Source organism: Anabas testudineus, chromosome 21 (assembly GCF_900324465.2).
Source record: "Anabas testudineus chromosome 21, fAnaTes1.2, whole genome shotgun sequence".
In the NCBI taxonomy this organism is placed as follows: Eukaryota; Metazoa; Chordata; class Actinopteri; order Anabantiformes; family Anabantidae; genus Anabas; species Anabas testudineus.
This window is the reverse complement of record NC_046629.1, coordinates 6,185,666-6,199,712: the sequence shown is the minus strand read 5'-3', so window position 1 is coordinate 6,199,712 and position 14,047 is coordinate 6,185,666. Positions and strand designations below refer to the sequence as shown.

The following is a 14,047-nucleotide window of genomic DNA, read 5'->3' as shown; positions in this document are numbered from 1 at the left end:
CAAATCGCCAGTATAATAACTTTTGAGGTCACATTCCTCAATACTGGTGAACTGTGTTGCATTATACTGACATTTACAGGATTTCATTATCGAGAACTGTATTAAACAGTAGAGACTGTACTACAGCAATGTCTCACTTCACTTCTAGTGCTAATGAAATTTGAACTAGAAGATATTCTATAGCATCTGCCGTGTCTTAAAATCTCTTCTTTGTTACACGTCACAAAATCCAGCAATTCAAGTCATCAAATATGTTTGATTATTTACAGGTTTACACAAATAATATACATTTTCGATGTGTAAAACTGACAAATTGACAAGTCAAAACTGTCTTTAAGTCTTGAATGCACTGGGCCAATCTGCAGCTGTCACTTGCATGACACAATGAGGTCTGGTGGCCTACATTTGAACCAATGATTGGGGTGAATCATCGTGGTGCACCTATACTGAAAAACAATTGGTACAGTTTACTGTTGAGTGGAAATTTCATGCAGGGGTTAGTGGAACATCTTCAAATGCTCTGAAGACAGAAGCAGGGAAAACCCAGCAGTTTATCAGACATTCATTACAAGCAACAAGCAGCTGTCTTGAAGTTTCAACACTCAGACTAGTAAGTTAAAGTTAGTCTTTTCTTTCAATTAATAGCCTTTTTTAAAATTGTGCTATGTACTGTATGTGATTGTGAACAATGAGTTTACATAAGGTCCTTGATTATTGTGTCGCACTGTATACCTATAGTATAATTTTTCTGTTCATCGTGTCAATGAAATGTAGTATTGGTTTCATATTGAGTCAGTTTTTAATAGCATCTTCCCTTCAATATAAAATTTACTTTTTAGAGTACTTTTTGGTACCAAATTTATAAGCTTTTAACATTCATTTAATTAAAAACCAAGGTTTTGTTTGAATTGTTCAGTAGTTTTACTAGTGAGGGACTATTTACTCACCATGAAATAAATGTTCGTCCTACCTGTGCTAATATTTAATTTCCACATTACAATCACTCAGGGACAATTTAATTTTCTCTAGGATACACCATTAATATCTGAATAATGTCTGAGTAGGACAGAGCTGATACAGTTGAGAACAAATAAAAGAGTTAGTGATAAACTAAGATGGGTCAAGAGACAAAGAAATAAAGAGAGAAAGACAAAGAGTGAAGTCCTTCAAATATTTGACCTTTTCCAAATAAAGACCAATCATGGAACTTCCTGGGGTTTCACTGGACATGTTTCAGCCCTGCCTTCTTTTTCTCAAATATCCAAACAGTATCTTTCACTTCCTCTTACTGGGAGCTTTTCAAGTCACATACCCAGCAGGAAATGTGTCAACAAACCTTATTTATTGCCGACAACCTACTGAGAACATGAGCCATGTCTGGGAAATCACACTGGACTTGTGTGAACTTGAATTAGTTAATGAGTTACCTGTCAAATTCCACAGACAAGAAGCATGGCAGTGACAGGCTGGGTCTACTTCTTGGCTGCTATACTGTCTCTGGCATTTGCTAGGTCACACGGTGAGTACTGATCATAACAGTTCCTTTGAGTACTTTACAGATTAGGAAAACTTGCTACTGCTGCTACTTGAAATTATTTCTAAAACTATACTCTGGCTGCCTAGCAGGACAACGGATAAAAGTAATTAGTTGCAGTCTCTTAGGTTTCAGTATTCTCTTTTAATATTATTTCAGTCAGTTATACCAGAAACTGTTGAAAAGCCTGTGTTGAAATGTTACCTTTCCTGTTTGAAACTTGCTGGTTCATTGTTTCTTAGGTGTGTCTCTCAAAAAGGGGGCTACCCTGCAATCCCTATTTCTAGGGAACAACAGTGAAGATGTACAATATACAGTACGGTATACATGTAGCAAAACAGAAGTTTCAAATGGAAAATATGAGATTATGACAGATGTAAACTTCAATTATCTGTGCTGCATTAATTGGGCACCTGGTACTGAATGCCATAATAACTATAGCAAGTTTTACTACATTAGTAAATCAAGGCTGATAATGAATATTAACTGGTGGGTAAAAAGTAAGTGGGAATGATCTGTGACTGTACCATGAATTGAAAAGAAGAAACCGTATGATGATATAAAAAGAAATGACTCAATACTATGATCAGTGAAGAGGACATTATATGGGATTGCATCAGTAATCACAGGAGAGACATTATTCATGAGCAGACAAATATAGAGCTTACTATTAGCATAAAATGATGCATTGTGGTGAAGGGTGACAGCTTTGGGGTCTGTGTCTTCCACAACCATTTAATCAGGCATCGATCAATCAAACGAGATCTTCAGTCAAATGGTTTGATGGCAGACGAAGCTGGTGTGATACCACTGTGGTATGGTTTGGCAAAACACCAAAGCAATAGAAATAAGGCTGCTACATCAATCACGCTCTTTTTATTTATTTATATTTTTGTTAAGCTTGGGATAATTTTTTAATCATCATATTGGCTTGATGTGCAAATTATTTGAGTAAGATTAATATAACCCTGCACACCTCATGTTGTCAGCATATACATTAAATTTACCCAACACAGGTTATATCTGTTCAATAAAGTAATCTTGCAAAATCATCCTGCAAAACAAGATAAGTAATATAAAGTCAAGCTGGGGTAGATGACTGATTACTCACCAGTTTACTTGTTGCGCTTACTTTGAATGCAAAAATGTATCCAGCGTAACATTATAGCAGTTACTGGTTAAGGGCATTTAACCCTCACACCATCAGTCTCGTCTATTGACTTAAGCAGACTCACTTCAGCTAAACAGCACAGTCTAATAGAAAACTAAAGTATAGTGAAAAAAAGCCTATGAAAATTATTGTTGTAGAACCTCTTTAGTGGATTGCTAAAGGAATTCACGCCAGCACCATCTGTATCGTGTCGCTACTATATATTCAGCTGTTAGTGTGACATACTCTGATCCTTCCACTCATACAAGCTGTGGTTTGTGCACGGACTGAAGGCAGATGAGATCAGAAATGAGAAGATACAATACGATAAGATAGCAAAAGGGCTGCGGTATTTGTGCAGCCATATATATATATATATATATATATACATACACAATACTATGCTGTCAATCAAGTACATGAAGAGGCGGGTACATAACAGTATAGCAGCTTCTCAATGATTATTGTAAAATGCTGGGGTAGTGTACATGTTACAATGTTCTACAATTATTTAGATACTAAAGTAAAGTACAGAAAAGTCACTATAGTCCAAGATATGCACAGTGTTTTTCGATGTGATCATCAGATAATCCGAACTGTTAATTGTAATGTGTTGATACTTCATCATTGTCCAAACCCTTTCCAAACTGACATGTTTGTTAGTTGCACCTCCTGTTTCTCACACACATCAACAACAGCATGCACATGAAAAAGTCAGAGCTAAGCTGGGTGAGCTAGAGCTGAGATGAGAGGCAGGTCCTTCCCTGTGCTCAAATTAGTTGTAGTGAACTAATACGAGGGCAGGATGCCAAGAGTGAAACATTTAAGATCTTGCTGGGTAAGTAGTGCAAAGCAACGCCGAAAAAACGATGATGTCCAAACTGTTATGGTTGTTGTTTTTTCCAAACACCCTCCTCTCTTGATTAAATAGGTCACAAAACAGCAAACACTGTTTGCACAATGTGTTCCTTAGATGAAAGACGTGTGTAAAAGGAAATCATTTACTAAGTGTGAAGTTATGCAATAATTCTGCAGAGGAAGTTGAGCTGTAAAATACGTAAAAGGTGCAAAACTAGAACAACAGTTAAGTGCAGCTTAGTCGAATTTGCTTTTAGTGAAATGAATTAGAAAATTCCCCATTTTCCACATATTATACATAGGAGAAAGAAAATATTTTCTAAACTTCTCAAGAACTTTGAGATATCAAAAGCACTGCGTGGTTCTTTACAATCGTATTCTTCATCGACAGCATTTTGCCAGAATATAGGAGATCTAGCAAAGTTCAAAGCAGAAAACAAAAGGCAAAATAACAGAGTTATACTGAAGAACTGAATAGAGTTTGAAACATGTTAGTAGTATTGCTTATTTTTTATGTACGCTTGTCCAAAACTGCAGTCCAACCAATATTTCTGATTAATATCTTAACCTAACTTTTGACTATGCATACAGTATAATAGATGGACTAGAGATGAGGTGGCAAAAAACCTGTGCTGTCAGATGTGTAACATTTTAAAATGCATGTTTATGTACACAATAAAAGTGTATTGTTGCTGCAGATAAATAGAAAATACAAGGAACCTGAACCTGTCAGCATTAAAATGACATTTAAAGTAGAAGGTGGCCAACTTTGACTGTAGTTTCCTTAGCTTTACCTTAATTTCAAAACGCTGTTTACATCACATGTGTAATGTAATCACATAACAGTTCCCCTAACTTTAACCTTCTTATATATTTAAATTACAAGTTGCTCTTTATGTACGTTTAGTTGAAGTCAACCATCCTATAATTCACTCACAGCGACAACGAAACAAGCTAGCATGTTAAATAGCAGGTGGCAGCAGTCAGCGGTCTTACCTCTGTTTGTTTGTTTGTTTGTTTCTTTCTTTCTTTCTTTCTTTGTTGACTTCTCCTGTGCAGAAGTTACACCTCCAGAATAAAAAGGTCCCAGGGCTCGTCTCATTTTCTCAGCAGTATCGTCACTTGTTCCCAGCTGGAGCCATCAAACAGCGAAAACCCAGCCGTTTAAGCTAGCAGCTAACGTTAGCCTGACGTTAGCTAGCATTAAAAAGCAGTTCCAGCACTACGGCCCCTTCTTCTTTTCATCCTTCAAGATATCTTCAAAATGTCCATAGTTGTATTATCCACGTCGTCTGTTCTTGAATCTGCTTTATTTCCCGTTTTCTTAGTATACAGCAGTAGCTAACGATGGGTCGACTTAACGTGAGTTAGCCCGCCATCTGACCTCTGTGTCGTGGTGCGTTCACGTCGGGCCATAAATATGGACATCAGACAAACTGCTGCTGGTTGTAATGATGAAAATATCTAATATCTGTGAAAATTCAAACTGTAAACCAATAATTAATATTAACACCAATAATTATTAACTTCTGCAGCTGTTTAGCTAAATATCACACAGCATACCTGACTTGATATAAGAGAGATAGGGAACTGAAAAAGGTGCTCTTATGTATAATCTTGTGTATAAATAGCACTAAGAGTGTAAATAATATATAATAATGCTCCCTGTCTCTAAATGTCTTGTATTGTCTGACCAGCTCTCTCGAACTCAGTGGTACCTATGGCACTGTGATACGTACAAAGACATGCAAACAATAAATCTTCACATTTCAAAGGCTGAAACAGAAATTGGTCGAGTGATTCAGATATTAATGGAGGAAAATGCGCGTCATTGTTTCTGTTAATCAGATATCAGTTAATCTGCAATTCATTTATCTGCATTTGAAACTTTTGTTCTCAATATTATGCAATCCCCTGTTAACACTTATGTGACAACATCATTTCTGCACAGTGTCTTACACCTACTAATAACTAACTAACACTATCTGGCAAAGAAATTTTCTTACTTATTTCAAACACTGTGGGTGGCACCTTCATTTAAATGTTTATTTTCTAGAGTAGTTACAAGACGTCTCTGCGGCTTATAGTGGAAAATAGGGGTTAGAACAGATTACAGTCTTCATACAGCTTTTAAAATGTCATCCAGGTGAAGTTATCTGGAAGTTGAGTGATGGCAATTGGACTTTCTTCTTGTTAGGTTAACAAAGTGTGCATGGTAGTGCAGTGATTTGGACATGATAGAAACATCATTTCCTTCCTTATCTGGAATGCCTTTTGTCTTGGTAGTATTTGGTTTTTGAAAAAGACATAGTCAAGGCTGAGTTTGAGCTGCAGGTGGTGTTGGAGAGGAGCTGGAATAGTGCTACTCCAGCAGACCTGGCACTTATCATTAGTGTAAAGTAGACAAATGTTGTAATGTAACTTGCATGAAGATTTTCATTTGTCAACTTTTTTGTCAGGGATTTTTCTTTTAGTTTATATGAAATCAGTCTTCAAACATACCTCCACCAATGCTATACAAACCTCTAATATCCTCTAATCCTCTAATATTAGTAAATGGTGGGGCGTATACTTAAAAGACAGTTCTGTCTCTATAATTGGACATAATAAGCAGCTGTCTCTGCGAGGAACTAATCAGTTCATGAATGGCCCAAGGCTGAAGTGTTCAACTACCTAACTTCCTTAAATATCCTCCTAAGCATTAAATAACGAGTCTCTCTTTGCACTTTCACATCTAGGCCTCAGTGGGGAGACAGAGACCTACTACGTGAGCGCTGGTCACCTGTTTTTGCTGAAGTGCCTTATTCCTGGAGCCACCTCAAATGTGACCTGGAGCAGAGGAGGGAGGCACAACCTGAGCCTGCCAGCAGGAGTGGAGGTCAGGGAGGGACTGCTGTGGTTTCTACCTGTGCAGATGTCTCATAATGGAACCTACACCTGTGAGAAAAGGTACAGCAACACCTTTACGAGAGTTGAAGGACTTTAAGTTTTGTGCAACATACATTTAGTTTCTGCTAAACCTAAGAAAACACTGGATGAACATTTCTTAAAATCTTCTGGAGTGTTCTCGGAGGATATTTCAAATTTAAAGCTTTGTTTTGTTTCATTATCATTATAATTGAGCCATGGTTGACAAATAGAATGCATGCTCTTAGATTAGTCTCTTAGGTATTGCATTTCCAATTGGATTACATCACAGATTGTGTTGAGTATGAATTATTGCAACAGTATGACATAAATAGAAGTTCAACTTTAGCCTAGTTAAGGCCTGTGGAGCTGGTCTGACTGACAACTTCCCATCACCCTCAGGAAGTCATTGTTAGAAGAAAGAAAATGATTTCCAATTTATTTCACAATAATGAATTATTTGTTGTTGTTCCAAAGAGCTATGACTCCAAAAAACAAATACTTGCATGCAACAACCAAGGGGATCTTTGAGAGTTCTCAACCACATTTAACCAAAGAAGAAAAAGCAGAAGGAGCGGTTTGAGTCATTCTGGGTATGTAAAGTGAGTGTGCAATTCTACAGAATTTGGCGGGTTTGTCATCCACAATTCCACCACTATACTGGTAATTTACAGTACTTCATCTAGTACTCGTCAATCTAGAATACCAAAAAGAAAACAACATACCCCAGGTTGATTTGTGAAGTCACTCTTCCCACAAAAACAAGCAAATAAGTGCCGTCCCCACATTCAGGGGTCTAGTTCTGCTTCCCTGCAGTGCTTGTAGCTGATTAATAGTCCTTCTTGATTTATGTCCTTCTCCTTAGGGACAAGTCTGGGTTCATGCACATGACGTTTGCTGTGTCAGTATCCAGTGGAGAGTGTCCTGATGCAGCTGAGACAGTGACCATCACTCTTGGTGTGAGTGGAGGTCTTCCTTGCAAACAGAGGGAGATTTTCAAACTGAATGAGACAAAGAACATACGATGGATGAAGGTAATAAACTTTACTTTTAATTAACAGTACATGTCTGTTTTTCATGGTGCATTCATGTGTCTTATTTTTTGGGTATTTATTTAAGTTCCAGGTCAGTTTGGTACAAAGCAACCATGTTTGCACCTTTTAAAGCCGAGCCTTGTGATAAGATTGTCGTCACATAAAGTACAGACTAGCAGTCCACTCAGACAATAAGAGCCAAGTGGAAAGAAACAAACATTGACAGACAGGAATGGCAAGTTGCAGCAACTGCATACATGCATTTCACACATGATAATATATGTCATAATATTTTTAGTGGTGTTGATTTATTCTTTATTCTCAGCCTTATGTCCTTAATGCAACACTGCCCTCTACTGTACACTTCTATCTATGAATCTATGAAAGTGAGGCTAACACATGCTGTAATTGTCTGAACATCTGGCCCATGTACTTGAGATGTTTGCACTGGTAGCTTTAGATGGTCTTGCACAATATTTAAGGGCAGCTAAAACAATTTCTGCACAATCAACATAAAACCACAGTCACAGTGTTCAGCAAGTGCTCTTTCTACATCAGATCAAAGACAGTACATATAGTTTATTCAAATAAAGGAAGACTGTATTTGATGTGATGATTGTTTTGTAGAGAAATGTTTTCAGTGACTTAAAAGTATTTGAAGTTATCTGTGAAGCAGTGATTGTCTTCTATAGAGCACATTACAGACTGTGTTTCTGTGTGAAGGATTGCCGACCAGTGCAGCCCCTCTTTGTGAATAAAGAAGGCTTCATGAGACTGTCTGCAGTGTCGGAGAAGGATGCTGGGAAATACACTTGCCTGGTAGACTTTAGTGTGGATGGTGGGAAGTACACCGCAGCACGTAGCATAGAGATGACTATTAACAACGGTATGTAATGCAACTCACTTGCATCATGAGATTGGAGAATGTTTTATTGTGATTATTAATTCAAGTTCCCTAATTTGATTATTGCGTGTTTTGAAATGAATCCACTTTTGTTGTTGTGGAAATAATTTGTTTTATGGGAATTGGAAATCACAGCACTAAACATATGGGACATTTAATGATTAGTTTTCTCCGTTTGCCCAGTTTATTTGTGTTTTCTCTCGCAGTCTTTAGTAGATTATTTCGTTTATTTATTTATTTACTTTTTACAGATATAGTTGCTGCAGAGCCCGAGGTGGTGTTCCCTCAAAACGAAGTGGTCATAGTGGAAGTGGGTAAGTTGTTGATAGTCAAAATGAAACTTCAACAGAAAAGTGTTTGGTGGAACTTTCACTGTGAGAATGAGAAATAGCATAAAATCAAGTTTCTATTTCTCTGACTATCAGGTGCGACAGTGGACCTGAAGTGTTTAGCCCTCATAGGCCCCAGTGAGCAAGATGGGATTCTCATGTACTGGACTGTTGGTAAAGACTTCACTGATGACTATGAGGAACTTAAAGAGTCCTGGGAATTGTGAGTTTCTGCTTCCTGTTTCCGCTTATACATGACGACATACTGAACAAAATGACACCAAAATGACTCAAAGTGCATTAAGGTGACATTGAATTTGTCAGCTGTGAAAGCCATATAAAAACAGTTATATCAGTAAGAGGATATTTGATTCAAATACTTATAATTGAGTTACAAACACCGGAGGCAAGTAATAGAACTACATAGAGGCCAAATTCTTCCTACACAATATACTGTATACTTTAACAGTAAAAATGGTAAATAACTGTAAAAAAAAATCTAAATCTAATTTATTAACCAATGGACTGGTTCATACATAGTTGGATTTGACTAATTGATGGACCGATTCTGTCCATTTCAGTATTCAAGACAGAGGCAGGGTGTATGCTCGGTCCATCCTGTCCATCTCTAAAGTTCGTCATCAGTTCCTAAATGTCCCCATTCATTGCTACGTGAGTTGCGCAGTTGGAGACACATCTGGTTTGGTGCGGCTTCAAGAAGGTATTTTCTTCTGTTCATTTTCTTAATCAAACTAATTCTATAACCTTTAATTCATTCAATCACATCATTATTAAGCATTACCACATTGTAAATTTAATTGTCTGTGAATCTCTTGTTGTAAATGGAAACTCCTAAAATCAAGGGAACAGATCTCATAACCAGTCAAACAATTTCAGTAAGACAAGGAAAGTTATTGCAAAGGAATTTAGCTTCCTTCTCCACGTTAGTAGTAGTGGAGGTATTTTGTTCCTATGTAATCTCCAACTACAGCTGTGGGTATTCTCCTCTGTTTCCTCCTCTCTCCAGCTGACCACAGTGTCCTCTACACAACAGTGGCTCTCTGCTTCACTGCCCCCCTGGCGCTTCTGGCTCTGGGTGTTGTCTTCCTTTTCTTTAGAGTAGATCTGGTTCTGGCTTACAGGAAAATACTGAGATATGTTTCCAAGCAACAAGGTCAGTGTTTTTGTGGACGGTTTACTTTTCTGTGGAATAACCCTGTCAGATGTTGTGATAACCTCTCTTTGTTACTTTATTGCTCCATTCCTCCAAACATTTATAAAAACAAATGAAAAGAGTTCTTAAAATGGGACAATTTTGTGTTATCTGCAGCTCCAGACGGGAAGCTCTACGATGCTTACGTGAGCTTCCTAGATTCCAAAACCCTGAGTTCAGCTCAGACGGCTCACTTTGTCCTGCAGATCCTGCCCGAGGAGCTGGAGAGAAAAAGCGGCTACTCCTTATACATCAGAGGACGGGACGACTGCCCTGGAGAAGGTCAGGAACAGATGCTCAGCAGTTTCATATTACATGCTGGTGCAGGTAGCTCTCTGGAAGCATCTCCGCTGTGGTCGTGATTTTCCACATGAGCCCAACATATACTCAAATGTCTTTCTGCTTTTTGTTTGAACAGACTACAACTAAATAAACTAAGATGATGTACTGTTCACTGACACAAAAGTTCTTCCACTTTGTCTAAATATTTTAAAATTAACAACAGCAGTTTAAGTATGACGTAAAAATGAAGGTCACGAGTTTGGTCAAAGAATCGGTCATATGATGATTTCAAACATTGTGGCCTTTAGCAGACAAACAAGTGGTTTTAAGTTTGCAGAAATACAGTTTAACCCTGCAGCGACGACTTGTTTCATTTCCTGTGTTTCTCTTACAGCATTTCACGATGTCATTGCTGCTGCAGTTCATCAGTGCCGCAGACTGATAATCATACTGTCACCTGACGCAAAATACTCGCCCGATAGCGGCCAAACAGAGGAAGTGTCGTCAACATGTGGGGAGCAAATCCAGCTGTGCTATGAGCACAAAGTCGGGCTTCATGATGCTTTGACCCAGAACGACCCACGAGTAATTCTGGTGGAAATCGGTGAGCATAGACACTACTGGACCTTTAAATTGAAGACGTCTGCTTAAGAAAAAACATCACATAATGCAGCATAATGATGTGAAAACATAAGTAGGTTGGACTAATTTTTTTGTTTTACTTGTTCTATATTTGGTTTTCCAAAGCACTAAGGTTAAAAAAGTTCAACAACTTCAATTAAACATCAAGAAAATCTCCCTTAAAGCAGTTGCGTCATCTTGGCTACCTGACTCCACACAGGTCTAATCCGAGAGCATCCTTGATCATGGTGGAGCAAAAACCCGTCCAGTTCTTTGCTCAGAGCTTGGCTTGATGTGAACATTGAACTAGAACAGTCCTTGGGCTTTGGCTGATCTGTTTGCAAGAACACAAGTACAGAGGAGATAGATTGAGAAACGCCTGTAGTCTGGTTCGCAGCTTCCCTTTGTTACCAGTCTATGTGCTATTCAGCTGCATGTAGTAGCTTCATATTAACCACACAGACATGCAAGTAGTGACAGTGTTTTACACATTTCACTTAATCTTTCTTACTTTTCTGTTGCTACAAATTGTTTTCGTGGTAATGAGCCATGCTCTCGGAAAGTGGCTGTATAAATCTTTGGGTTGTTTTTTTCAAGCACTAAAGTTGTCAACACAATGAATTTTATTTAAATATATTGTCAACTTTGTGTTCTGTTCTATTCTACCAGATGGCCCGGTGGATTATAGGCACCTACCAGAATCTCTCTGCTATATCAAAAGGAGACAAGGAGCTCTGAAGTGGAAGACAGACTCTCATGCAACCCACAAACTCATTAAATTGTGCTCAAACAGAAACTTCTGGAAGAAACTGAGGTACCACATGCCCTCAGTGCCTTCAGAAAGATGCCAAATCATTGATTGAACTGAGCGGAAAACTTGAATCCTACCCTGAAGTTTACAAATAGGAGCCAACATATTGACATTCTGGCTGTTCCTAACGGACGAATACGGCAGATTCCTGGAAACACATGATTCAAGCATATGAACACCAGGCCCCTGAATCATTCTTCAGGATGTGTCAACAAACAAAACTTGGTTGTTTACAACTAGCATAATGAATCTGACAGTAAACGATAGCTGGAGTTCTTCCCTACCTAAAAACACTGTAGGTAGTTACATAATGTGAATAATGTGAAACACATTTCCACACAGTCATGGTGCTGAAGAACTTGTATAATACATTTCAGTGTTTTAACCCCTTAACTTAAAAATAAGATGTACTTCTAATAAATCATAGATCTAAATTCTGTAATGAAACCGTCCCTGACAATCTGAGATTAATAGAGATTAGTACTGCATCAGTTACTGTAATGTGTGTACACATACTAATGCATACTAATTCAAATTCCTGGACAAGGAGATTTGCTGTTGACTCGCTAATCCACTTTAGGTTTTCCTGGTTCTATACTCATCCAAATCCAAAAGCCAAATCATGTTTGGGTTTGAGACTCTACATCATTTGATTATTTGCATGACATTAACAAAAGTTTAACTTTTTGTTGTTACACCTAATACAATGTACAATGTTACACAATGTACAATCAACGTGCGTCAATCAGTTGATGATTGAACTGTGGAGGTGCTGCCAGGCATACAAACACAAACATGAAAGTGACTCCAAGTTGCCATTTGACAGCAGTAAGCATAATGTGGATGTACTCACACTTAGTATGTGCAGAGCGTGCGTGGTTAAATGAATTTCTGTTTCAGTTTCCTCCTTGTGTTTCTAGTGAAACATTAACTTCTAGATATTGTACTGTGTGGGCTCTTCATGGCAAACCGAGCAGTCTCACATACTTTCTACACTCACCATCTAATCACCTAGAATAATAGAGTTAAAAGTAAAAGTGTTAAAAAAAAAAGGTGTGGTCATGGTGAATAAGAAACAGTTCATCTGGCAGCTCTGCTGTGTTACATGACTCGGCAGTACTGGAATCGTGTGTCATATTAATTAAAGAATACACAAAGCGAGTTTTGTTCCACCATTCAGATGGTAGGAAGAAGAAGAAGAAACATTCACTGTTAGAATTGGAAAAGGTAACACATGCTGTATCAAAGCCTGCTCTCAGTTCATTTTGTTTAGTCGTCTTCTGTGTGGCTTGTGGCGATCTACCAGATATAACTTCCTCTGTCACGTATTGCTGATGCAACTTGAGTTGAAATATATTGAACAAACTGGTTTTACCGTTCTGACAAACACCTCCTCCAGTGGTTTTCCTTTATTTATAGTGTTTTCCACATTAATACTGAAGGCGTGTAGGGATTCAGTTTTAAAGGACCCAATGATAATTGTCAGACAGACTGAGTGAGAAGAGTTTGGGGGAAGACAGGAAGCTGACAAGGGAGCAAGGGACTCTGGGAATAGTAGTCTTGAAAGAACAAACATTTGACTGGTAATATACATACATTCATAGCAGGTGATTTTTTTTATTATAAGATGTAATATAATCAATATTAAAGTGACAGAGAAGCAGTTCCTTTTCCCATCTTTGTCCTATTACTTCCTCACGTACCGTGTATTTCTACATCAATGCACTAAAATGTATTTGAGTAATAATCTGTAAATCACTGTGTTTTGTAACAACTTGTGAAGTTCACAGAATCTGAAGTGCCTCTGTGTCTGAAGACAACTTCAGAATAAAATTGTGTTTACTGGAACTTGTTACTCAGAAACCTGATAACTGACTTACTGAGTATCGGGGAGTGGTGATTGGTGCTCGCGGCTCCTCGGTGAACACTGTACTTCATGCATCAGCTGAAGAGATTCAGCCTGTGCGCTGGAAAGATAATGGCTGATGTTTTCCACCATGGACAGAAACTGTCTGCACTTGACCTAAACCAGAACCTCATCTAAAGCTCTAAAAACACAGTCCAGGTCTCCCGCTGACACATGGACATTCATTTACAGGGACTCGGATATTCCATGCACATTGTTTCTGTGAATTGTCTATATTTATGACCTCTGTGGTATTCTTTGTTTCCTAATAAAAATATAACTATTTTTGCACAATAAACACATGTACAATATGTTTGGCAATCATAGTTTTCCATAAATAAGAGTCCTCTGCGCATGCACATCACTTCTGCTGTACCTGGCTTCTCACTCTACACAGGACATTGAGAGTCTGGTGATTATTATTTATTTCAGTTTGACTTGTTTGTGACCCAGACAGGAACTAGGACTGTTTAACTCTGTCTTCGGAAAATTATGGTC

At 38.1% G+C, this 14,047-nt stretch overlaps 1 protein-coding gene and 1 long non-coding RNA gene across 2 annotated transcripts in view; one reads left to right on the top strand and one right to left on the bottom strand.

Annotated features, from left to right (window-relative positions):
• The window catches only part of LOC113173827, a 60,033-nt gene extending 54,960 nt beyond the window's left edge, over positions 1 to 5,073 (bottom strand). Inside the window, exon 1 of the long non-coding RNA XR_003299838.1 lies at positions 4,539 to 5,073. This is a non-coding gene — a long non-coding RNA (uncharacterized LOC113173827). The remainder of the gene's footprint in view (positions 1 to 4,538) is intronic.
• On the top strand, positions 121 to 13,860 carry LOC113173825 (interleukin-1 receptor type 1-like). Its single transcript, XM_026377408.1, has 12 exons — positions 121 to 610; positions 1,444 to 1,519; positions 6,281 to 6,491; positions 7,315 to 7,483; positions 8,207 to 8,369; positions 8,639 to 8,701; positions 8,813 to 8,939; positions 9,298 to 9,437; positions 9,744 to 9,890; positions 10,047 to 10,211; positions 10,606 to 10,815; positions 11,502 to 13,860. Exons 2-12 carry the CDS (start codon positions 1,453 to 1,455, stop codon positions 11,693 to 11,695), a joined length of 1,656 nt encoding a protein of 551 aa, XP_026233193.1. The 5' UTR covers positions 121 to 610; positions 1,444 to 1,452; the 3' UTR covers positions 11,696 to 13,860.
• The last annotated feature ends 187 nt before the right edge of the window (positions 13,861 to 14,047 follow it).